The sequence below is a fragment of the Styela clava genome, chromosome 7 (assembly GCF_964204865.1).
Source record: "Styela clava chromosome 7, kaStyClav1.hap1.2, whole genome shotgun sequence".
Classification (NCBI taxonomy): Eukaryota; Metazoa; Chordata; class Ascidiacea; order Stolidobranchia; family Styelidae; genus Styela; species Styela clava.
In genome coordinates, this window is record NC_135256.1 from 2,241,253 (window position 1) to 2,268,152 (window position 26,900).

Sequence of the window (26,900 nt, forward strand, 5' to 3'; positions counted from 1 at the left end):
GGCGAGGAAACTATCAACTCTTCAAGCAACCAACGAACGAGAAGGAATGCGTGAATATGTCAACACGTTGTTGTAAGAAACGTCGGCATCGTGTCGTCATAATTTCGGGGCTAGCCCCGATGATTTAGTAAAAGAAACAGAAAACAAACGAGACAAACGCGGCGAGTGGAAGATAAAAGAGAGAATACGATATACAATGAGCAACCGGGGCAAAATCGGCGTCGCCCCGTCGACGTTCGGCGAAGGCTTTGCGAGCGAAAAATGAGCCATGTCGGGAGAATATGGCTAGTGTAGACAGTCTGTGCAACCGATATTGAGGTATTATTCGAATATTTTTTATTATACCGAAAAAACAACCGGGGCATTGCCCCGGTTGGCCCTATTGACGCGCCGCCGCCACTGCCAAATTCATTGAAATGCTTTCTAATAACCAACGCAATTGGCCTCTTTACATTAATCCATCACAGTTATAAATGTACAATTTGTTAATTTATAGACTCCACGATTCAGGGCGGCAACTAAGGACTGTAGTTATTTTAACAATTGTACGGGGATAGTGGTCAAGACATTTTGTGATGCCTATCCACATTATGTGAAGAATGTAAAAAGTAAGTAAGTCGCTACGTGAGTAAGTCGGTTAGTAACAGGACTAACGGAGTTCAGAAATGTGACAAAATGTAACATTCGTCATATAGTATTCATATAAGTCCGCACACATTTGTAAATAAATTTCTATACGCCCAAAATACATCATGTGTATTCTTATCAAAGCGTTCGATACACGGACTGACAATATACGCCATTAGCATGATTTACAATACAAGACGCGTTCCTTGTTTACATTGAGTTTTATTATATTTGTTCAAGTCGCGGGAATAGGAAGACGCACGCAATAAATCGATTAAATGACGTGATCAACGCATTCGACTACCTATATGATTGTTAATAACACCACTGAGCAGTTTTTAATACAACGGCGATGCTGGATTAGTTAGATATGTTCAGCTTATACCTCGTGATTTGCCATTTATTGCGAATTTCAGATCAGCTTTTGAGTGTTCAACGTGGAGGCTGTTTGTTCAGTTTTTTGTTTGTTAATTCATCTGATCGAAATGTTTCGTCACAAGTTGGATTATTTAAAATAAAGAACTTGTTTTAAGCCATGCGCATTTACAGATAAGGTAAATAGACTCATCTTCTGGCAGAGTTTCGAGCGCCCCTTGGAATGCCAAAGGCTACCGAAACTATATAGAATGAAGGTTGTGCGTTATGCGTCAGAAAATTCTCTGTGTGAAGAAGCAATAAAACCAAACACAACAGAAATTTAACGAATTTCAAAATCTTTTTGGCGTATAATCTAATGGACTTTTCTGTCGCATAGTATTCAATCGATGACAAGGACGAGTATTTAAATTGTCTTACTATTTTAATTTAATTGTGCTCATGGTAACTCGCGGTTGTGTCGACTTACGACAAGATAAAAGCTTTAGTTCTTTAAAATGCCATAATAATGAGAGAATATATTGCGCGATTATATTCAGCTTTGATAGATATTTTTTGCGATCTTGCGAATTTGTTATCGCCGTTAGCAAAAATCCTACTATCTGCTATAATTTCCAGAATGTACAACTTAATTTAGTATTTATTAAAAATATATTTGAAGTATATCAATAAATCAAAATTCTCGCGAACAACTTCTGAAATAAACGTCGCGTATACGTCACTCGTTAAAAGAGCCGACTTTTCAATGATATTTTCTGTTGCATAAAATATTCGATCCATCCATATGTGGGATCTTTTTAATCTGCGGTTGTGTTGACGAAATAAGAGCAATACTACTCAGAAAATACCATACCAATCCGTGAACACAAAAATGGGTGATAAAGTGTCCGATTATATTTTGTTTTGATTCATATTTTCGTGAATTCGACAAATCTGAGCTGTTCGTACAACACTTACGGCGCTCCATTACTACTGTACGTACCAATGTGGAGTATAGCAAAGGGAAAATGCCCTGGTACGTATACTACGGTAGCACCCGAAGTTTTGCGATTTGCAATGTCTTTATCGGTCGCGGACCGCTTTTTAATTTAGAAAATTTGGGTTGTCACCATTTACTCCTACCAGGAAAAAAACATAACTCGCGAGAAACACCTACTACGTATCTATCGAAGCGTGTACATACTCTTGTTTTCGTCGGAAATCCGCAAGTGTGCTGTGAAATCTAATAGTTGAATATTCGGATATATGCCCAGCCCTATTCAGTTACCAGTAATTATTGTTCCGAATAATGTTATGTGGATAAACTGGCTTTTTATGTTTTTTGTAAATCGTAACTTGGCTAATAGTTAATAAAGTTTCGCAAAAACGTTTGCAATCCGCAGTGAATTTCTGGCTCGCTGCGGACTTATTCAAACGCTCTGCGGACTCATTTGAGCCCGCGGACTGGGGTTGGGAAACACTGGTTTAGATGTAGTAATAATAATAATATGCAATGTACAATATGAGTTTGTTACCCGTAAATAACTAAGCGAAATCGGTTCTAAGCACTCTCAACTTGCTGGATTGACTTTAATTCATATATTCACATGTTTCAGAGCAAATATATTGTAATAAATATTGTGAATCAATTAATTCAATTTCCAAGTATCGCTGGAATAGAAACCCACGAAATACTCAATAATGGATGAGGATCAGTCCAATGGCAAAAGTACCAGTGACAAGAGGAGTCGTAGTAAGTACCTTGAACATGTACTATCATCATAATGGGCCACAATATGGTTATTAGCAATCCCCAGTGGAATATAAATTTAATATTAAACCATACAAGCTCGAATCGTAATGAAACGCAAAAATTTGTTTGGATAACCCTGCTTGGATTAGAAGACGACGTATACGCAATCATAGAATATCATAACAGTTGTGAGAGAAAGCAGTATAAGTAACATGCACTAAATCTTAAGTGACCACATTAATCAAGCCAAGCGAAAATAGAAAACTTTTCAACTTACTGATATATAAAAAATTTTATATGAATTTTAGTATGTATTCAGAAATAAGAATGCACTGGTACGAACTCGTTTTGATTGTGCGAATTGCTGCCAATGTCTACGACTCTACGTTACTGAAAATGTAACAGTAACTGATATACCAGTCTATCCGCTTCATAGGCGGTGACTCCGTTCGTATCTGAACACCAAGTATATGCAATGGTTGGATTCAATTTTTTTGTCTGACAGTTCCATCACAAAAAGTATATTTTTCAGCCGTTCTGTTACAAAAAGTCATGTTTTTTTCAGTAATGCTAACCGGTTCGCTAATCTCATAAAATTCCGTTAAACGGTTCTGTAAAATCGGTGCGAACCGACTGAATCCCACCACTGAGTATATGGTTTTTACTGAATATTGGCTATCTGATAGTGGTTCCCAAACTTTTTAAAAAAATATTTCATAACGGCAATTTTTAATTTTTTAAATGATTCCCGGCCATCCAGTCTGTTTCGATATTTCGTTTTGATATGGAGTAGAGTGGAAAAAGCTGCCTTGCACTCGTAGGTTGTAGCAAATGGAATGAACATATTCAGAGCCATCTTTGCAAGATCTGGATAAGCCTGCGTCATTGCCATCCAGAAGTCTCTGCAATACATTTCACGATGGAGATTTTCTGCACTTCCATCATTAACCATATCAATAAACTGTTCTTGAATCTGATTGTTTGTAGAAAGATAAATCGTTCAACTCGAGTCCAATGAGACGTAATTTTTCCTGTACATCCGGTAAATAATGTGTAATTACTTCACTGAGAATAGATAAGTGGGACTTCATTACTTCGATTATATCGTCGCTTATTTGAAGTTCATTTTCATCCAAAATTCCATTTATCACAAACCCAAACTTGCAAAAAATTCGTCGTATCTCAAATTTTTTTGGGCGGCATCTTGAACTTAATATTACAAAGCTGAACACGTAAAAATATACGCCTACCGTTACTGTATGTCAAAGTCTAAATTTGACAGCTAAAAACTAAAACTTTGTGTTAGGTATGCGCTCTACATGGTGACCGTACATTTGAACCCACGTACATTTGAACCCATGTGTATATCCACGGGTTCAATCTATATGAGGGTGCTAAAACCCATGGGTTAGGGTTAGTGTGGGTCCAACTATCCGAAAAACAAAAAAAAATTCCATAGGTGCAATGGCATACAGGTGCAATTGCCATGGGTTCAAATGTACGTGGGTTCAAATGTAATGGAACCGCTCTACATACCTAACGTTATCTACCTAAACTATCTTTCAATATAAAATCATAAAACAGCATTTAGAAGCGTACTGGCATAACTTCATAACCTGCCTACTGTAACTCTCCCTCATACCAACAAAAATACCAAAAAGCATCGTCAGCTGCATTCGTTCAGTTAGTTAACTTGCAGCAATTGGACTATCTCTGTGATATCACCGGTACACAGCTATGTGACATCACAATGGGGCAGCGTGATCGGAACAGAAAGTGAAAAATCAGTGTCTACAGCAGTGATTGCGAGGAAGCAAATAGAGATAAATGTATATTTGCATATTTGAGAGCTTGATTTTTGTATACCCAATCTATGAGCCATATAACAGATTTTTTGGCGTTTTTTGCGCCAAACATGTACGTATCACAGCTGCGAGGTACTGTTTCACATATAATAACAACTGCAGATTGCCCGCGGTAACTTCGTTCATTTTTACCCGGAACGAATCACTTTCGAGCTAACATTCTCCACTCCAACGCTGAATTTGCGACAATTCATCGCCGGCCTCGTTAACAGTTGTCATAATCGCCTTTTGCACGACATGCGATATTGACTCGTAATGATAGGCTGATCTATATGCGGATGATAAAACCCATGGGTTAGGGTTAGTATGGGTTCAAATATCCGTAAAACAAAAAAATTTCCATAGATGCAATAGTATGCAGGTGCAATTGTCGTGGGTTCAAATGTACGTGGGTTCAAATGTACGCGGGTTCAAATGTAATGGAACCCGTTAATACATATTTCCCGCAAGTTAGCCTACATCTAACACGTTTCTCGAAAAAAAACAGGCAAAATGATGCAGTTTCGTTTATTTTTAAACTTTTTTCACAGTACCAAAATTCACCCCTAAAAATGACAAAATTTACCACAGGTTAAAAACCGCTGATCTATACCTGATACCTATACCTGCGTAGAAAATGACATAAATTTGAAAAAAAAAATTTAAATTGATAGCGCTGTGATAAACACAAGCGAGAGGGACCAAACATCAAATAGTCACGAAAAATATTACGTCACCTTTCACACTTGCATAGTTTTGCCTTATGAAGTGTAATCAAACGCGAGATGATCATGCGCGGGCCATAATTGCTAGCTCGTTTACGTGTAGAGCACGATTGCTAACTCGTGCAAAATACATCTCGTTCAAGTAACAGCAGATTTTTGGTATATTTATGAGCTTTCAAATACTTACACATATAAAACTCACCAAATAGTAGAACAGAGTATTTGGTTGTATTTCGACATGAGTACAGTATTTGGTACAGAGTAACAACACTATTGGAGTATTTGGTTGTATTAAGTTCGTCGGTTTTTTTGAATCCCAATTCGCCTGAAATAATAGGACTAATGTTCTGCAACGGGATTTGATTTGGAGGGGCTACTTGACCCGAATTACAATTGGAATTTACTAACTTGGATAAAAGTCGAGCTGATAACATAACTCTTGAAGGCGTACGACAAACATCTTTTCATGCCGGCATGTCATTCTGTATTTACTGTTGGTTTGTATCGCCTAATATCAAGATAAACAAAGCCCATCCACCAGAATTAAAAGTATTTGGATAAAAGATTAGATTTAAAGTTGAATTGTGGACGATCTGTTATGGGTGTTTTGCGAGGATTGGGTCCTTTGATGAATCTAGTTGTGGATGATGGAACAGAGCTCAGAAAATACTGCACCTGTTGGAATGATGGTTGTGCGTGGAAATTCGATATTAATGTTGCAACCGATTTAACAATATTTTCAAGACATTTAAATTTGGCATATATATGCAGATATTTCGTATAAGATTATATAAATTATTATTACTGTAGCTTGAGTGCTTCAAAAGTAAAACAGCCCGAAGGTTCAATACATTCGCGTATCTTTTGTTTCTTTATTTCTGGCCCAAGCCTTGTTTAACTAGGTTTGTGTTTTTTGTAATTTTTTTGTGTGTGTGCTGGTGGGCGGGCACTTGATATTTTTCATGTTTTAAACTTTTTTAAATGTTTTGCTCGCTCTCCAGAATTCTCCATTTATATTTTGTGTGTATTATGGAGTTTTCAAAATAAAATCTATCTATCTAAATATGCGAAAAAACATTACACGCTGAGCGGGATTACAAATACTCGGATTAAGCATGGATCGTGGGTAAAAACTACGTAAAACTGTTCTATCGCTGTTGTTTACAACATACGTCCACCATAAGACCTAAGGATATCAAATCTTACTTACCATTCAAGTTAGGACCATAATATATATAAGCACATAAGCAGCATCCCGGCTATATTTGGAGCATCATTGCGCTTATATTGTCATTCAGTCTGAAAAATTATGAGCTGAAAGTCAACTTTTTAACACGTCGTGTAATCGCAGCTTATTCAGAAGTCTTGCATGGAAATATGCAGGATGTGTATTTTCCGTCTTTTAAAACACCGGCCGTGACTCTGAGAAAGAGTTGTATTTTACAGGGTAATTCAAGTGAATATCCACATTTCAATTATGTCTTAAAAATAAAAGCTTACATACATAGCAGAATTAATTATTGAAGGTAGTTCATTACCATTTGTGTTCTTTCAGAATCTCGCTCAACTGGCGTGAGAAATGTTTTTCGTCGTCTTTGGCAGAGAATATCTTTTGGCCGTAGAAGAACGACTCTTCACAACAGTAAGTTGCCGTTAAAATATTCCTATTGTAAACTTAAAACAAATATTTTTAATAAAATACTTTAGACTTCCCATTCTACAATCACGGTATGTTTGTCGATGATAGTGAATCTCCGTTAATTTTTCTGATTGCAGAATTGAGACAATTTTGGGATCACTCTGCGTTTTAAACATTTTTGAAGAATCCTTGAAAAATATTGACAGTAGGATATGTCATATATCTGTTTTGTATGCTACCCCTTGTGTCGTCTCTGACATATAGCAGCATTTCAGGTTTGCTTAATGTATCACTATGCCATCGCAAATCAATATGCCAGGCGACGTACTACAATCCAGTAGTTCTTATATCAAGAACCTTATGCGAGTTTAAATTTCATTCAATAATATGAAGTGTATTACGATTGATTTCTAAGGATCAACGGACTTTTTATTGTGTTTCGTGTTATTAAATCCGTGTTTGCTATATTTACATCTTTCATGCTGTATAGCAGCAGTGGCCAACTTGCCACACGCATCGATTGGCTAAAACGACATACCATAATTCCCACGAAGTAGCATGCATAATGATAAACGGCTTTTAAATTTCTGTCATAATCATGTTGGTTAGTGATTACAATAAACTAGCATTCTGGCACAGCTGAATATAGGTAAAATGATGTTCATGTATGTTCTGGTTTATAATGCGCCTCTTCGCGTTATCAAAGTACGAAATGCGGCCCTTCGCCTCTGACTGGTTGGCCACCCCTGCTGTATAGTATAGCCTAAAATACTCCTTGTATTCAATACGCTGTGTATTTTCAAGAAATCCTGGAAAACGTTATTAATCATTTTTATCATTGACAGTCGGCAGCAGCGACTCGTTTAGCGAAGAAGGAAGTCAATGTGTCGTTGCGGAAGATAATGAGAGAAACGTTCCAGGTAGAGGTTATTTTTTGCAATGTTTAAATCATTGATCCTGTAAAAGTAATTCCCCAAAATGATGTTTGAATTTTGTCCTGACTGATAAAAGATTGATTCATTCTTTTGAGCTGGATGTGAATTTCTATAATCTTATGTCTAGGGCTGGGAATGGTTAACCGATTTCTGATGGTTAACGGTTACGATTTATTTTACCCTTTAACTGCCATCTCAGGTACAAATCATCTTTATACCGTACAATTTCGTCAAATATGATTACGTCATCGCAAATTTATCATTTGTGACGTTTAATTAAAAAAATATTATTAACTGTGTGGGAAGGACTCAATAAATGTGAAAAATATTGGAAGTACCAAGATTGGTGATTATGAAATTTGGAAATGATGAATTCAGAATCAGTTTTCGGTCGATTTTGAAATATATTGTTCACGATTGCATTGCAAAATCGGATATTCAATGTAATACAAGTGCACAGTTGATACCGTTTTTGTTTATGATATCTCGAAGTAGAATTTGTACATCGAACACTAAAAATTTGTCACATGAATGAAGTTTGACAACGAATTTTTCTAAATATTTGCACATGCCCGAACCACGCTGCCTAACTCTTGCAGCAGAGCAAGAACACGCGAATTGCTTTATTACCATTGTAACAAGCTGAAGTTTCAAATTATTACTTTAAACGTCACGCGGCGGTTAACCGGTTAAAATTACCCGGTGTGTTTTCTAAAATTCCCATCCCTACTTATGTCAAATAAACTAGATATATCTTTTGTACGTTAATGCGACAGTCCAGCAGTTCTTATATCAAGAACCTTATGCGAGTTTGAATTTCATTCAATAATATGAAGTGTATTACGATTGATTTTTAAGGATCAACTGACTTCATGTTGTGTTTCGCGTTATTAAATCCGTGTTTTGCAATATTTAAATCAATCATGCTGTATAGTATAGCTTAAAAATACTTCTTGTATTTAATACGCTATTTTCAAGAAACCTCGAAAATGTTGTTGATCATTTTTATAATTGACAGTCCGCAGCAGTGACTCTTCTAGTGAAGAAGAAGGACAAGGTGTAGTTTCGAAAAATAATGAAAGAAACATTCCAGGTCTGATATTTTCAGCGTATTTAAATTACTTCTCACCTGTGATCTAAAATAATTCCAATTTTGACAACCGAAAGCATTTGCCAATGGAAACATCAATTGAAAATTGGAAACAACCCGAAGACTTGCAATATGCGTTAACAAGTTGGGAATCTTTTTTGTACTGAAAAGGAAAATCCCCTCATTGAATTGATTAGGTATTTGTTTTCGGAAGCATGGACTTAATTGTGGACGTAAACCACCCTACCCATTATTAGTACGTAATTTACCTAACGAACAGATCCGGGTAATTTCACTCCATACCTGTACTAGATGTCGCTGATGGAAACTTAAGGATATTTCTCCAAAATAAGGATATTTGTCCTGCCGCACAATTTACGTTAAACATATATTTATTAGCAACATCTATTATCCTGATGCTTTTACTTTGTGTTGACGAGTAAATAAATGGTTATTATTTTTAGATGATCGTGATAAAATATATCGTCGTGTGGAAATACGTATAATGACCACAGGTGAGTACATTTTTCAATTTGAAACTTTTTAATAAATAATGCCAGGCGATATGCGAGGTGTCACTAAATTTGGGTTGTATTAAATCAGATGGCTATAGATGAGACTGTTTGTTGATATTAGTAATAACTAGGTACATACGGGCTTGTAAGGTTTTACCGAATTTATGATATATACGTGAAATAATTATAATGACTAAATATTCTATAGAAAATAAATCTATAAAATCTTTAATATTCTAATCATTCATGCTGTCTAGCTACGAAAATGATTAAGAATAATATCGTGAATCACAATGAAAACTAAAATAGTTTTCTAAATCTATTCTTTGCATTGATTCATTCATATTTCCCATATTCAGTTCTTAATCTTATAGAAATGTCATCTGGCAAGTAAATCTCAAAGTTACACTCAACTAGTAACTCATTTTCTTGGCTCATGTCCTTTTGTTTAGAATTTTTCAATTTTAAAATCCATCAATTCAGGTTTTATAACTTGCTTACGTTGTATTAGTTTGTTCTCAAGTCAAGTATCGAGCTAGTACATTAACTTTGTATTTATTCATCAGAATGAATCAATGTTAAATTCAATCTGCTCAAAGTGTGTTTGAACCGGCTAACCTCTAAATTATAATAAAAAGCAAATTTGATAAATATTAATGAATATTTTTTGACGCTATTATATTATTCCAGGTATGGCAGATGTAATAGGTGAGTGATAACATATTTTTAAGACATTAACTATAAACTAGATCTTAGACTGAACACATTGCTTGATAGCAAATCATTGTACGTATTTATAAAAGATTCAAATGGATATAGGATACTGGTAATACCAGGTAAATATAAATCAAAGAAGCGAAGCCCAATTTAAGGGGTTGATTATCAAGGTTTATGTTGTTTTGGTTAAAATAAATGCAATGGTTATCCTCCCTTTATGTTTTTTAATATTCTAATCATTCATGCTGTTTTGCCACGTAATTCATCACGTATGATGGCGGGAATCACAATGAAATTTTAAATAGCTTCCTAAAATGTCCAAAAAAATTGGGATATATCAAATAATATTCTTTGCATTGATTCATATTTCACATATTCAGTACCTAATCTAAAAACGTCATCCGGCGTGTCATCCTAAGTAATAACACATCTCTCAGCTCAAGCCCTTTGCCTTGATTTTTCAATTTAAAAATTCATTCATGTTTTATACCTTGCTTCGCGTTGTATTAGTTTGTTTTCACGTCCAGTATCGTTAGAGCTAATACAATAATCAACCTTGTGTGCATTCATAAAATTGAGTCAAAGTTAGATTAAATCTGGTCCAAGTGTGTTTAAACTTGCTTGAACTAATAATAAAATGAACACTAATGATTAATCATGCTAGTATATTTTTTCAGGAATGGCAGTTCCAACTCGTGGTGAGTGATAACATATTTTTAAGACATGAACTATAAACTACATTGCTTGATAGCATATGTAGTGTACTTTTATATAAAAAGTTATTCTCTCAATTATCCTGATGCTTTTACTTTGTGTTGACGAGTAAATAAATGGTCATTTTTAGGGCACTTTTCAGGGCAAGTACATTATTCAATGTAGATTTAATTAAATATTATTAATAAATTAAATTTTTTGTGAGGTGTCACTGAATTTGGATTGTAGTTATAATATTAAATCAATGGCTATAGATAAGACTGTTTATGGGTATTGGTAATAACCAGGTACATACAGTCTTGTAAGGTTTTACCGAATTTGTGATGTATTTGTGATAATAAATACAATGAATACCCTTCCTTTATATTTCTTAGTATTCTAATCATTCATACCGTCTAGCTACGAAATTGATCAAGAATAATGGCGTGAATCACAAATAAAAATTTGAATAGTTTGCTAAATCCATTCTTTGCATTGATTCTTATATCCCATACGCTTTACCAAATCTAATAGAAATATCATATAGCGTGTAAATATTTCAAAGGTACACCCAAGTAATAAAACATTTTTTGGTTCACGCATGCTTTAATTGTTCATGTTTTATGCCTTACTTTACGTCTTATTAGTTTGTTTTCAAGCCCAGTATCGTTAGAGCTAATACATACAATAACCTTGTATTCATTCATGAAAAATGAATCAATAAGTCCTTTTCAAGTGTGTTTGAACATGCTTGAATTTATGATAAGCTAATGATTATTTATTGATGCTACTATATTGTTTCGGAAGAATCATATATTTTTAGCGGTGAGTGATTACATGTTTTAAAGAAATGATCTTAGACGGCCTACATTGCTCGATAGCAAATCATTGTAAAATCTTATTCGCTTTGAACAATGCCATGAATGAGCAGCCATAGATGCTATTTATGTGAAGGCAGCCACTGATATCGATATGCAAAAAGCTACTATTTTTGGGAGAATTAGCATCGCGTGGTCCTAAACCGTGTCTATGGGTGTTAGGTGTGACTGAATTTGAGTTGTTATATTAAATCAAATGGCTATGGGACACCTAATCTAAAAATGTCATCCGGTGTGTCATCCTAAGTAATAACACATCTTTCAGCTCACGCCCTTTGCCTTGAATTTTCAATTATAAATTCATTCATGTTTGCTTGCTTCACGTTGTATTAGATTGTTTTCAAGTCATGTATCGTTAGAGCGAGTACATACATTAACCTTGTATTCATTCATGAAAAATGAATCAATAAATCTTTTCCAAGTGTGTGAACAGGCTTGAATCCCCAAGTGTATTAAAATAGGCTTGAATTTATAATGAACTGAAGATTTGATAAATATTAATGATTATTTATTGATGCTACTATATTGTTTCGGAAAAATCATATATTTTTAGCGGTGAGTGATTACATATTTTAAAGAAATGATCTTAGACTGCCTACATTGCTTGATAGCAAATCATTGTAAAATTTTATTCGCTTTGAACAATGCCACGAATGAGCAGCCATAGATGCTTTTTATGTGAAGACAACCACTGATATCGATATGCAAAAGCTAATATTTTCAAGAGAACTGATAATTGCATTGCCGACCCAATTCATTGCACCCTGGGATTATAGTCGGGAAGCCAATACAGTTAAGGTCGTAACTTTTAGAATGCTAAGACATCGCGTCATCTCATATGGCTATTTTGAATACGTGGGATGAAGAAAAATATCTGGAACTTGAACAAGTCTTAGCGCACGGTAAGCATTAGTGTCGTAGTTTTCCTCACATGGTATTAGCAGAATATATGATTGAAAGTATTCCATTATTCCTTTTTTTTTTTGCAGAACCTCGTTCGCACGGTAAGCATTAGTTGTCGTCATTTTTCTTTCATTGTATTATCTTCGCAGAATATAATCTTATCTTGCAAACTTGGACGATTTTTTTAGTTTTGATTATAAATTTTTCATATAATACCAAATTCATAACAACTTGAAAATGTTACAATTCTGCTTTTCGTGCTACCCCTTGTGCATGCGCCCGGGCTCTGTTGAATCATTTTTATCATTGGCAGATAGCAGCAGTTACTCTTCAGGTGAAGAAGAAGACCAAGGTGTCGTTGCGGAAGATAATGAGAGAAACGTTCCAGGTGTGCCTAAATGTATTGCTATCCTATCACAACAAAACCAATATGTTTTAAAGCAGTTGAATTTATGACTGTGTTTTTAGCGTCTTTGAATTACTTACTCATATTTGATCTAAAACAGTTCTCTTCAACCTTTTTACCGTGGTATACCTTCTACAATTTTTCAAGAACTTTATATACCTTACAAAAACTAATGTTCATTTAATGCTTGAATAAACGTTTAATTTTAAGCACACGTTGTGAAAAAACTAAACCTGACGATTCTGCATGCAATATAATAAGGTACTATACGCAAGTTGTAAACGGTGTAACTTTGACAGACGACCAGAGCTTCAACGGGAATAATGTTCATCGTTAATTCAAGCCATGTGCATGGCAGCCGAAATCGTTAAACCCACCCACGTGCCTCATTATCTATATAATTTTTGGTGCAACAATGTGCTCCAGTCGATTCTTTGCGGAAATGACATTTTAAAGTTCATGTGCACCGCGTTAGCATTGCTGTCTATAATTGAATATTTTATAATTTATTACATTAGAGTTTAAAATCCCTGACTTGGGCTGTACAACATTTGTATGGATGGTGTTTATCAGTTTTATACCATACTTATGGTACGGTTTACACTTGGCTTTGGTATATTTTAAACCCGGTTGAAAAACACTGATCTAAAACTTTCAATTTTGACAACTGAAAGTATTTGCGAATGGAAGATTACAATGTGGTGCAGTGTTTGATTTGAATATGTAAAATCGAGTAAAATTGAAGCTAAATTAAATTAAGATAAATTTAGTGGCGATTTATATCACGATAGAAACTTCACAAAGAAGCGGTCAGCGTGACAACCGCGTCTATAACGATGAACATGGTGAAACCAAAGTTAAAGAATTCGCCGCAGGACCAAGCAGTCAAGCTGATAATCGTATCGTGACTGATGAGCAAGGACAAGTAGCAATTAAATATGACGAAGAAGGCGAAAGAATGGAGATTGACATTATCGATGACGGTAAGTTTTAGTCTTTAACATCCTTCACATATTATTTGATGCACAATATGTAAACATAAGGAATCCAAGCTCAAATACATGGGCACGAAATTCTCATAAAAGTACTTTGGATCCCTGAAGATCAAAGAAAAGCCTGGTCATGATTTACTAGTCTTCACTAGTCTTATATCTCTTCCACGCACAAGTTAATAACTTTCTTGTGATTAAACTACAAAACGAAAAAAAAGAACTAGAAGCTTCGAATTTAGGCGCATTCGCTTCGTATAATATCATATATATATATTTTTTTTATAGAAGATCATCCATTCATGACCCCGGGTGAGTGACATCAGTACTTTACCTCGTTTTGATAAACTCAAATCGATATTAGCCACTAAAATTCTCATGACCGATAATTGACTTGAGCCATTCATGTCGCATACACAATAATAACAACGGAATTGTCAAAAATTTACTATCATACCATTTCCGCATTTATACAGCAGCTTTGGTGAAAAAATTGTCACGTAAACGGATACACAGTGAAATGTACGTGATAGCGATCTAGCGTTATAAATGTTGGCGTCGTAGGTTATATTGAGCTATGGTACTACCACAATAGCGTAATTGGCTAGGCACCGCCGATCGCTAAATATTCAGCACTTTCTCATAATTGGGACTTCCATATATTTATGTTTGAAGTAAAGTTGCAAAAATTGAATTTCTAAGTGTCTAAGTCACTGTTGAAATGCATTCAGGTGATGTCGAAAATGATGATACTTCCGATGACAACAGTCATCGACCGCCAGGTAATAGACGACTTTCAGAAAAAAAAAATTTCATTTAGTTTCATTTTTTTTTCGAAATTCGGATAAATCCCATAAAAGTGCAATTAATAACAAGTACCCTAATTCAAAAGAACATCTAATTAAATATCGCGGATAGATTATTTATCACCTTTTCTCTCGAGTGATACACTTCATTTTCGGGATGTAATTTGAAAAATATATTTTACAACTATCCATAACATTTTATTGCTTTCCAGCGACAAAGATTGTCGATTTTATATTTGGCTTACGCATTTATTGAAGCATGAATTTGCTCCAAGGTAATTCTCAGTGTGCTATTGTAGGATCCGGACGTGGAGGACCGCAGGTTGAAGAACCACAGAGCGACGAACAAGAAAATAAAGAAGAAGATGAAGATACTGTCGTCACTGTGGTTCGGGATGACGACGACGAACATCAAAGAAAAGCGTTCAAGTCCAGGGAAGAAGAAAAGAAGATGTGATCAACGATAAAATAAATATCTAGTTACATATTATTGAAATTTTGGGGTATTGCATATACGCTTCAAACTAGCAATATAACTAGCAATGATAGAAGTAATTTTAAATTACATATTGTTGTACATAATTTTAGGTTTTGAATATACGCGTTGATATGATTGAATGAATTATATATCATCTTATTGAAATTTTGGGTTATTGGATATACGCTTCAAACTAGCAATATATATATATATATATACATCCTATAACAATAAAGTTGTATAATTTATTAAATTGAGACATTCAGGATAATTTAGGTTAACAGTAAAGATAGAGAGCCAAGAGTCAGCTTTTGGTAAATTGTGGTATATAATATATATAAATTTATCAATATCAAACAATTTATCAGCTGACATGAAAAAGTTAAAAAGTATTCAAAAGTTTTGTAGTTACGAGGTTCAAAAATATTACGTGATAAATTAACGTTTATTCACAAGGATAGATTTAAATGACGCCAAAAAGCCGCCGCTAGATAATTTAGCCCATGACAGCCTCACCGAAACCGACAGGTTCACCGCTTGTACAATATGTTTAGAAACAAAGTCATCTATCTCTAAATAAGAAAAAATAGGAGTATGCAAATAAACCATTCTCAAATATATAGACACGAAAGCCGAGATATTTTCCCGAAACCATACCCTGAACAAAGCTGAAGTATGGAACGGCCACTGTGCCTTGATACCGCAAGTACATATGTGGGGGAGAAGCACCAATAATGGTATATGACATTCCCGATCCTACACGACCGAGTCATCCTAACACCACGTCACGGCTACGTCCCGCCTCTATACTCAAAGTTCTTTATCATGCTAAGCTTTCCCCAAAGCAAGACACTATATCTACACGCAAAATAACGAGCTTTTAATGATACAATTCAGTATTCACGAAAGTGACAAATAAAAATTAAACAGTGCAACCATAAAATAGATTCAACACCATTCTCGTCGACAAAAAATAGGCAATGTTGTTCTTCTCTTTTCGACCCGTATTCTTACGTCATTATATCTCGTAGCACAAAATCATTCATGAAATTGGGACTTTGCTTCAACAGACTTGCAGCAATTTTCGACTGTATGTCATTTTTGTCTATTGCCACAATGTCATTTTGAGTGTATTGCTCGTACGAATGTTTTTTGCGACGAAATTATTTTCCCTCTTTTCATCTCTTGACTGTAGCTCCCTTTCTCTTGACTCCACATGGTGATTAGTCGATGCATTTCGAAATCTTGTCAACTCTTAACGAACACCGACCTCAACATCCTATGAAATTGCTTCTCTGTGCTTGGAATAATGTTTTTTTTTGCAGCTCAGTTATCCAGTCTCCGTGTTCCTGTCTATATAATATGGTATTTTGGTCTGATTTCTAGAAGTTTGTCATAAGTCAGTATGTTGAGCGAAGTCTGTACAAGTAGAATTTGTAAAGCTTATTTGAATTCCAATATGTAAGGAACTAAGCTGTTTTAACGATAAGAAAGCAGTAAAAGACAAATCAGGGCACATATCCCTTATTGTCAGAATCTAGTCTAGGTAAGAAAAGCATCATTGTACCTGCAAGTTGAAATGCAACAACAGATTATTTTCATGTTAAACAACGAACCAGAGCAAAAGCGCAGGGGAGGCAATTCACTAGGTTTAAAACAGTGTTTTTTTATGCATGGAATTGGGGTTTCGGCGAAATGAAAATGATTGCTCTTCCTGCACTGAATGGTTATCCACGCTTCCTAAGCTTAGTAAAAGAAGAATTTAGTTTTCAAGAAACTAATTGATCATTTACAGAGAACATTGTATGTAGGAATTCGACGCGCATGTGTGTGACATAAATGCTCTTTCATCTGGATCAGATTATTTCAAAGCAATGCCGTCTCATGAAATGTCACTTCACAGAAATGCACTTTCAGTTGGATCAGATTATTCAAAGCAAGGCTGTCTCATGAAGTTCACAGAAATGCCTTTTGAGTTTGATCAGAATATTTCAAACGAATGCTGTCTCATGAAATGTCAGTTCATAGAAATGCACTTTCAGTTTTATCAGATTATTTCAAAGCAATGCTGTCTCATAAAATGTCATTTTATAGAAATGCAATTTCAGTTGGATCAGATTATTTCAAAGCAATGCTGCTTCATGAAATGTCAGTTCACAGAAATGCACTTTCAGCTACATCAGATTATTTTAAAGCAATGCCGTCTCATTAAATGTCAATTCACAGAAATGCACTTTCAGCTGGATCAGATTATCTTAAAGCAATGCCGTCTCATTAAATGTCAATTCACAGAAATGCACTTTCAGTTGGATCAGATTATTTCAAAGCAATGCCGTCGCATGAAATGTCAGTTTATAGAAATGCACTTTCAGCTGGATCAAATTATTTTAAAGCAATGCTGTCTCATTAAACGTCAATTCACAGAAATGCACTTTCAGCTGGATCAATTTATTTCAAAGCAATGATGTCTCATTAAACGTCAATTCACAGAAATGCACTTTCAGCTGGATCAGATTTCTTCAAAGCAAGGCTGTCTTATGAAATGTCAGTTTATAGAAATGCACTTTCAGCTGGATAAGATTATTTCAAAGCAATATCGTCTCATGAAATGTCAACTCACAAAAATGCACTTCCAGCTGTATCAGATTATTTTAAAGCCATGCCGTCTCATTGAATGTCAATTCACAGAAATGCACTTTCAGCTGAATCAGATTATTTTAAAGCAATGATGTCTCATGAAATGTCACTTCACAGAAATGCACTTTCAGTTGGATCAGATTATTTCAAAGCAATGCTGTCTCATTAAACGTCAATTCACAGAAATGCATTTTCAGCTGGATCAATTTATTTCAAAGCAATGATGTCTCATTAAACGTCAATTCACAGAAATGCACTTTCAGTTGGATCAGATTTCTTCAAAGCAATGCTGACTCATGAAATGTCAGTTCACAGAAATGCACTTTCAGCTGGATCAGATTATTTCAAAGCAAGGCTGTCTTATGAAATGTCAGTTTATAGAAATGCACTTTCAGCTGGATGAGATTATTTCAAAGCAATGTCGTCTCATGAAATGTCAGTTCATAAAAATGCACTTCCAGCTGGATCAGATTATTTTAAAGCCATGCCGTCTCATTGAATGTCAATTCACAGAAATGCACTTTCAGCTGAATCAGATTATATCAAAGCAATGATGTCTCATGAAATGTCACTTCACAGAAATGCACTTTCAGTTGGATCAGATTATTTCAAAGCAATGCTGTCTCATAAAATGTCATTTTATAGAAATGCAATTTCAGTTGGATCAGATTATTTCAGAGCAATGCTGCTTCATGAAATGTCATTTCACAGAAATGCACTTTCAGCTGGATCAGATTATTTCAAAGCAAGGCTGTCTCATGAAATGTCAGTTCACAGAAATGCCTTTTGAGTTGGATCAGAATATTTCAAACGAATGCTGTCTCATTAAATGTCAGTTCATAGAAATGCACTTTCTGTTTTATCAGATTATTTCAAAGCAATGCTGTCTCATTAAATGTCATTTTATAGAAATGCAATTCCAGTTGGATCAGATTATTTCAGAGCAATGCTGCTTCATGAAATGTCAGTTCACAGAAATGCTCTTTCATCTGGATCAGATTATTTCAAAGCAAGGCTGTCTCATGAAATGTCAGTTCACAGAAATGCCTTTTGAGTTGGATCAGAATATTTCAAACGAATGCTGTCTCATTAAATGTCAGTTCATAGAAATGCACTTTCTGTTTTATCAGATTATTTCAAAGCAATGCTGTCTCATTAAATGTCATTTTATAGAAATGCAATTTCAGTTAGATCAGATTATTTCAAAGCAATGCTGCTTCATGAAATGTCAGTTCACAGAAATGCACTTTCAGCTACATCAGATTATTTTAAAGCAATGCCGTCTCATTAAATGTCAATTCACAGAAATGCATTTTCAGCTGGATCAGATTATCTTAAAGCAATGCCGTCTCATTAAATGTCAATTCACAGAAATGCACTTTCAGTTGGATCAGATTATTTCAAAGCAATGATGTCACATTAAATGTCAGTTCACAGAAATGCACCTTCAGTTGGATCAGATTATTTCAAAGCAATGCTGTCTCATGAAATGTCAGTTCATAGAAATGCACTTTCAGCTTGATTAGATTATTTCAAAGCGATGCTGTCTCATGAAATGTCAGTTTATTGAAATGCACTTTCAGCTGGATAAGATTATTTCAAAGCAATGTCGTGTCATGAAATGTCAGTTCATAAAAATGCACTTCCATCTGGATCAGATTATTTTAAAGCAATGATGTCTCATGAAATTTCACTTCACAGAAATGCACTTTCAGTTGGATCAGATCATTTCAAAGCAATGCTGTCTCATGAAATGTCAGTTTATAGAAATGCACTTTAATTTAGATCGGATTATTTCAAAGCAATGCCGTCTCATGAAATGTCAATTCACAGAAATGCACTTGCAGCTGGATCAGATTATTTTAAAGCAATGCCGTCTCATTAAACGTCAAGTCACAGAAATGCACTTTCACCTGGATCAATTTATTTCAAAGCAATGATGTCTCACACTAAACGTCAATTCACAGAAATGCACTTTCAGCTGGATCAGATTATTTCAAAGCGAGGCTGTCTCATGAAATGTCAGTTTATAGAAATGCACTTTCAGCTGGATTAAATTATTTCAAAGCAATGCTGTCTCATTAAACGTCAATTCACAGAAATGCACTTTCAGCTGGATCAATTTATTTCAAAGCAATGATGAGTCATTAAACGCCAATTCACAGAAATGCACTTTCAGTTGGATCAGATTTCTTCAAAGCAATGCTGACTCATGAAATGTCAGTTCACAGAAATACACTTTCAGCTGGATCAGATTATTTCAAAGCAAGGCTGTCTCATGAAATGTCAGTTTATACAAATGCACTTTCAGCTGGATCAGATTATTTCAAAGCGATGCTGTCTCATGAAATGTCAGTTTATAGAAATGCACTTTCAGCTGGATGAGATTATTTCAAAGCAATGTCGTCTCATGAAATGTCAGTTCATAAAAATGCGCTTCCAGCTGGATCAGATTATTTTAAAGCCATGCCGTCTCATTGAATGTCAATTCACAGAAATGCACTTTCAGCTGAATCAGATTATATCAAAGCAATGATGTCTCATGAAATGTCACTTCACAGAAATGCACTTTCAGTTGGATCAGATTATTTCAAAGCAATGCTGTCTCATGAAATGTCAGTTTATAGAAATGCACTTTCATCTGGATCAGATTATTTCAAAGCAAGGCTGTCTCATGAAATGTCAGTTCACAGAAATGCACTTTCATCTGGATCAGATTATTCAAAGCAAGGCTGTCTCATGAAGTTCACAGAAATGCCTTTTGAGTTTGATCAGAATATTTCAAACGAATGCTGTCTCATGAAATGTCAGTTCATAGAAATGCACTTTCAGTTTTATCAGATTATTTCAAAGCAATGCTGTCTCATAAAATGTCATTTTATAGAAATGCAATTTCAGTTGGATCAGATTATTTCAAAGCAATGCTGCTTCATGAAATGTCAGTTCACAGAAATGCACTTTCAGCTACATCAGATTATTTTAAAGCAATGCCGTCTCATTAAATGTCAATTCACAGAAATGCACTTTCAGCTGGATCAGATTATCTTAAAGCAATGCCGTCTCATTAAATGTCAATTCACAGAAATGCACTTTCAGTTGGATCAGATTATTTCAAAGCAATGATGTCACATTAAATGTCAGTTCACAGAAATGCACCTTCAGTTGGATCAGATTATTTCAAAGCAATGCTGTCTCATGAAATGTCAGTTCATAGAAATGCACTTCCAGCTGGATTAGATTATTTCAAAGCGATGCTGTCTCATGAAATGTCAGTTTATAGAAATGCACTTTCAGCTGGATAAGATTATTTCAAAGCAATGTCGTGTCATGAAATGTCAGTTCATAAAAATGCACTTCCAGCTGGATCAGATTATTTTAAAGCCATGCCGTCTCATTGAATGTTAATTCACAGAAATGCACTTTCAGCTGAATCAGATTATTTTAAAGCAATGATGTCTCATGAAATTTCACTTAACAGAAATGCACTTTCAGTTGGATCAGATTATTCCAAAGCAATGCTGTCTCATGAAATGTCAGTTTATAGAAATGCACTTTAATTTAGATCGGATTATTTCAAAGCAATGCCGTCTCATGAAATGTCAATTCACAGAAATGCACTTGCAGCTGGATCAGATTATTTTAAAGCAATGCCGTCATGAATAGTCAGTTCATAGAGATGCACTTTTAGTTGGATCAGATTATTTCAAAGCAATGCCGTCTAATGAAATGTTAGTTTATAGAAATGCACTTTCAGCTGGATCAGAATATTTCAAAGCAATGCTGTCTCATGAAATGTCAGTTCATAGAAATGCACTTTCAGCTTGATTAGATTATTTCAAAGCGATGCTGTCTCATGAAATGTCAGTTTATAGAAATGCACTTTCAGCTGGATAAGATTATTTCAAAGCAATGTCGTGTCATGAAATGTCAGTTCATAAAAATGCACTTCCATCTGGATCAGATTATTTTAAAGCAATGATGTCTCATGAAATTTCACTTCACAGAAATGCACTTTCAGTTGAATCAGATTATTTCAAAGCAATGCTGTCTCATGAAATGTCAGTTTATAGAAATGCACTTTCAGTTGGATCAGATTATTTCAAAGCGATGCTGTCTCATGAAATGTCAGTTCACAGAAATGCACTTTCAGTTGAATCAGATTATTTCAAAGCAATGCTGTCTCATGAAATGTCAGTTCACAGAAATGCTCTTTCATCTGGATCAGATTATTTCAAAGCAAGGCTGTCTCATGAAATGTCAGTTCACAGAAATGCCTTTTGAGTTGGATCAGAATATTTCAAACGAATGCTGTCTCATTAAATGTCAGTTCATAGAAATGCACTTTCTGTTTTATCAGATTATTTCAAAGCAATGCTGTCTCATTAAATGTCATTTTATAGAAATGCAATTTCAGTTGGATCAGATTATTTCAAAGCAATGCTGTCTCATGAAATGTCAGTTCACAGAAATGCACTTTTAGCTGGATCAGATTATTTTAAAGCAATGGCGTCTCATTAAATGTCAATTCACAGAAATGCACTTTCAGCTGGATCAGATTATTTTAAAGCAATGCCGTCTCATTAAATGTCAATTCACAGAAATGCACTTTCAGTTGGATCAGATTATTTCAAAGCAATGATGTCACATTAAATGTCAGTCCACAGAAATGCACCTTCAGCTGGATCAGATTTCTTCAAAGCAATGCTGACTCATGAAATGTCAGTTCACAGAAATGCACTTTCATCTGGATCAGATTATTTCAAAGCGATGCTGTCTCATGAAATGTCAGTTTATAGAAATGCACTTTCAGTTGGATCAGATTATTTCAAAGCAATGCTGTCTCATGAAATGTCAGTTCATAGAAATGCACTTTCAGTTGGATCAGATTATTTCAAAGCGATGCTGTCTCATGAAATGTCAGTTCATAGAAATGCACTTTCAGCTGGATCAGATTATTTCAAAGCGATGCTGTCTCATGAAATGTCAGTTTATAGAAATGCACTTTCAGCTGGATAAGATTATTTCAAAGTAATGTCGTCTCATGAAATGTCAGTTCATAGAAATGCACTTTCATCTGGATCAGATTGTTCCAAAGCAAGGGTGTCTCATGAAATGTCAGTTTATTGAAATGCACTTTCATCTGAATCAGATTAGTTCAAAGCAAGGCTGTCTCATGAAATGTCAGTTCACAGAAATGCTCTTTCATCTGGATCAGATTATTTCAAAGCAAGGCTGTCTCATGAAATGTCAGTTCACAGAAATGCCTTTTGAGTTGGATCAGAATATTTCAAACGAATGCTGTCTCATTAAATGTCAGTTCATAGAAATGCACTTTCTGTTTTATCAGATTATTTCAAAGCAATGCTGTCTCATTAAATGTCATTTTATAGAAATGCAATTTCAGTTGGATCAGATTATTTCAAAGCAATGCTGTCTCATGAAATGTCAGTTCACAGAAATGCACTTTTAGCTGGATCAGATTATTTTAAAGCAATGGCGTCTCCTTAAATGTCAATTCACAGAAATGCACTTTCAGCTGGATCAGATTATTTTAAAGCAATGCCGTCTCATTAAATGTCAATTCACAGAAATGCACTTTCAGTTGGATCAGATTATTTCAAAGCAATGATGTCACATTAAATGTCAGTCCACAGAAATGCACCTTCAGCTGGATCAGATTTCTTCAAAGCAATGCTGACTCATGAAATGTCAGTTCACAGAAATGCACTTTCATCTGGATCAGATTATTTCAAAGCGATGCTGTCTCATGAAATGTCAGTTTATAGAAATGCACTTTCAGTTGGATCAGATTATTTCAAAGCAATGCTATCTCATGAAATGTCAGTTCACAGAAATGCACCTTCAGCTGGATCAGATTTCTTCAAAGCAATGCTGACTTATGAAATGTCAGTTCACAGAAATGCACTTTCATCTGGATCAGATTATTTCAAAGCGATGCTGTCTCATGAAATGTCAGTTTATAGAAATGCACTTTCAGTTGGATCAGATTATTTCAAAGCAATGCTGTCTCATGAAATGTCAGTTCATAGAAATGCACTTTCAGTTGGATCAGATTATTTCAAAGCGATGCTGTCTCATGAAATGTCAGTTTATAGAAATGCACTTTCAGTTGGATCAGATTATTTCAAAGCAATGCTGTCTCATGAAATGTCAGTTCATAGAAATGCACTTTCAGTTGGATCAGATTATTTCAAAGCAATGCTGTCTTATGAAATGTCAGTTCATAGAAATGCACTTTCAGTTGGATCAGATTATTTCAAAGCGATGCTGTCTCATGAAATGTCAGTTTATAGAAATGCACTTTCAGTTGGATCAGATTATTTCAAAGCAATGCTGTCTCATGAAATGTCAGTTCATAGAAATGCACTTTCAGTTGAATCAGATTATTTTTAAGCAATGCTGTCTCATGAAATGTCAGTTTATAGAAATGCACTTTCATCTGGATCAGATTATTTCAAAGCAATGCTGTCTCATGAAATGTTAATTCACAGTATGCACTTTCAGCTGGATTAGATTATTATTGCCTCTGCGAGGGGGATATAGTTTGAACCCAACCGGGTCTTCTAAGAGCAGCGAATCAATTCCTGCTCCCTACATCAGTCGTAAATTTACCTTAAAATCCGGTTTGCGAATGCATCGAAAAATACAATATCGGTTCAACAAGACCATGTCCCAGTACGTACTCAAACTAGGTGGAACTACGAGAAAGATCATCTGCTTGTACTAGAAGACATCTCTCTTGACGAAGGGGAATGTAAAGAAAAAATATTCCATCCTGAAGCAAATATTGCCTCGCCGCCCTATGAATAGAATTGAATCGAGGATGAAGAGGTCGGCGTTCAAAACACTACGTTCGGAAACCAGATAACAATGAACAATAGAAAACTAGAAAGATTTCATGTGGAATTATGTTGACTCACTAAAATACCCATAACAAAACTCGTGGCGCTCCAGTATTCTAGAGTTAGACAAGGCAATCCGGCGCAGGCTCGAGAGTGACGTACTAAAGTCTATGTTTGAAGAACATGCTTTGCAAATGGTCAATGGCTCAAAACCAACCCCGAGTCTTCAAAAGTCATCAATAAGGGATTTGTTCAAAAGATAAAAGCGCAGAATACCCCAATGTACAATCAATGTATCGCAAAATAAGATCAGGTGAGTCTATCAAGGAATGTGGAAACGCGGAATTAACATAATTCTGGAAAAAGATCTTCTATGCACCGAAAATAGAAGACCTCCCGTCCAATCAATTTACAAGATCAGCAGCTCGAGTGAAATGCCAGAAGTTAATAGGAATGCATTTTCAGCTATATCAGATTATTTCAAAGCAATGCCGTCTCATGAAATGTCAGTCGCAGGAAGAAAAAAAATTGACATCCTCTTCTACCTCCCGATAGTTTTGCCCACAGAAAACAGTAGGCTATAGTTTATTTCATTGCATATTCGAGGACGGGAAAGTGATCCATTTCAAGGACACGTCTATTGTTGGAAACACGATGACGGTAAGATAAAACACTGTCCTTTGGCGATCACACATTTCACGTTGATCTCCCTGATTAAAAATTCTAAGCGAAAGGGAAGAGCACACACACGAACCACTAAAAAAACTATTGAAGAAATCGAAGGACAGTTGAAGTCTGGAAAGACGTCGAAGGAGGCTTATGGCAATCTCCAGGCAAAAAAGCATCTTACCCGATCAAGCTCGAATGCCTTGTTGATAGACCAAGAAACGGGAACAGTGCAAAATCGTTCAACGGTGTTGGTGACTGCCAGAGGATCCACTTGGAAAAGATGGACCTTTAGTAAATACATTTGGCGATGTATTAACATTATGAACAAGAAAATGAAGGCAGACTTCCGTGTGAAAAGCAAGCCATAGAAAATAGGGGCAAGCGGGAAGCAAACTGAATATTTATTCGATGTACGATCTCTCATGATAACGCCATCCTAGTTACTGACAGCAATGGAACGAAATTTAGTATATAAGCGAACGGGAACGGTCGAAAACTGGACCACACACGATCAACAAGAAGTCAGCCGTTTGTTAACGTTTTAGAAAAACATGTTGTAAACCAGGGGTGGCCAACCTATGGCGCATGCGCCAAACGTGGCGCATTGCATGATTAGAGGTGGCGCATTGCATCTTTAACCCTTTTCATGCCAAAATTGTTAATTGCACTTGGCTTTTTTTGCGATTTACATGGTGACTTTTGATTGTACCTAAAATCTATTCTCCTTACTCCACGTCGCCCACTTACGGCTTGTTGGAATTAGAAACAACAGGCGATTATCGATGTTAGCTTTTGGACGGACTTTATGACATTCATTCTAGACTTTTAGCAAAAATTAGTAAAATTTACTATTTTTTCCCTACTGAAGTAAAAAGTTCAGAACTTCTGGAAAAATAAAAAATCGTCATTTATCAGCTTGAAACATGGATTTTCCATTGCCCAGACTTCCCAAATATCTCCCAATAACCATTGAACAACCAGTTGAATTGCCCAAGCCTGAAAAAATTATTAAAAATCAACCCACAACCATTTTCCCCACTTTCTAGGGGACAGGTGCTGAATAGATTTTGGAAGCTAAAAAATACTGTCCATGATTTTCTTGAAGAGAAAAACGAGCTACCTGAGGAAAGAGCACTTTTATGTGATAAAAACTGGCTATTTGATTTGGCATTTTTAGTTGATGTTAATAGCCATCTCAATGATCTAAATTTGAGACTGCAAGGCAAAAGCAAACTATTTCCAAGCTTAGTAAATGACATTATCGCATTCAAGATGAAGTTGAAACTTTTCGTTTCCCAGTTGGAAAAAGAGGATTTGTCCCAATTTCCTCACATAAAAGAATACCGTGAATGTGCTGCTGGTAATGGCAATTTGGCAAT

At 35.3% G+C, this 26,900-nt stretch overlaps 2 protein-coding genes across 4 annotated transcripts; both read left to right on the forward strand.

Moving 5' to 3' along the window:
• Positions 1-2,601: 2,601 nt before the first annotated feature.
• Positions 2,602-10,905, forward strand: LOC144425083 (uncharacterized). Its single transcript, XM_078114353.1, has 7 exons — positions 2,602-2,734; positions 6,859-6,945; positions 7,788-7,862; positions 8,896-8,970; positions 9,432-9,482; positions 10,173-10,190; positions 10,877-10,905. The coding sequence occupies exons 1-7, from the start codon at positions 2,683-2,685 to the stop codon at positions 10,903-10,905; spliced, it is 387 nt and encodes a 128-aa protein (XP_077970479.1). The 5' UTR covers positions 2,602-2,682.
• An 848-nt stretch (positions 10,906-11,753) lies between these two features.
• LOC144425217 (uncharacterized) lies at positions 11,754-15,552 on the forward strand. Of its 3 annotated transcripts, XM_078114707.1 has the most exons (6): positions 11,754-12,774; positions 12,987-13,061; positions 13,871-14,062; positions 14,357-14,380; positions 14,800-14,850; positions 15,174-15,552. In XM_078114707.1, exons 1-6 carry the CDS (start codon positions 12,702-12,704, stop codon positions 15,329-15,331), a joined length of 573 nt encoding a protein of 190 aa, XP_077970833.1. In that variant the 5' UTR covers positions 11,754-12,701; the 3' UTR covers positions 15,332-15,552. The 3 variants fall into 3 exon arrangements, with proteins under 3 accessions (XP_077970833.1, XP_077970832.1, XP_077970834.1); XM_078114706.1 differs by having other exon boundaries at positions 11,754-13,061; XM_078114708.1 differs by lacking the exon at positions 14,800-14,850 and having other exon boundaries at positions 11,754-13,061.
• Positions 15,553-26,900: the final 11,348 nt, after the last annotated feature.

What these genes read in the sequence shown, in the direction of transcription:
- LOC144425083 (XM_078114353.1), top strand. Translation starts at nt 2,683, where the DNA reads ATGGATGAGGATCAGTCCAATGGCAAAAGTACCAGTGACAAGAGGAGT. An exon ending in TAATGAGAGAAACGTTCCAG is followed by an intron (nt 7,863 to 8,895) that starts GTAGAGGTTATT and finishes TATAATTGACAG; the next exon opens with TCCGCAGCAGTGACTCTTCT. An exon ending in TAATGAAAGAAACATTCCAG is followed by an intron (nt 8,971 to 9,431) that starts GTCTGATATTTT and finishes TATTATTTTTAG; the next exon opens with ATGATCGTGATAAAATATAT.
- LOC144425217 (XM_078114706.1), top strand. Translation starts at nt 12,911, where the DNA reads ATGTTACAATTCTGCTTTTCGTGCTACCCCTTGTGCATGCGCCCGGGC. An exon ending in TAATGAGAGAAACGTTCCAG is followed by an intron (nt 13,062 to 13,870) that starts GTGTGCCTAAAT and finishes ATATCACGATAG; the next exon opens with AAACTTCACAAAGAAGCGGT. An exon ending in CAACAGTCATCGACCGCCAG is followed by an intron (nt 14,851 to 15,173) that starts GTAATAGACGAC and finishes GTGCTATTGTAG; the next exon opens with GATCCGGACGTGGAGGACCG.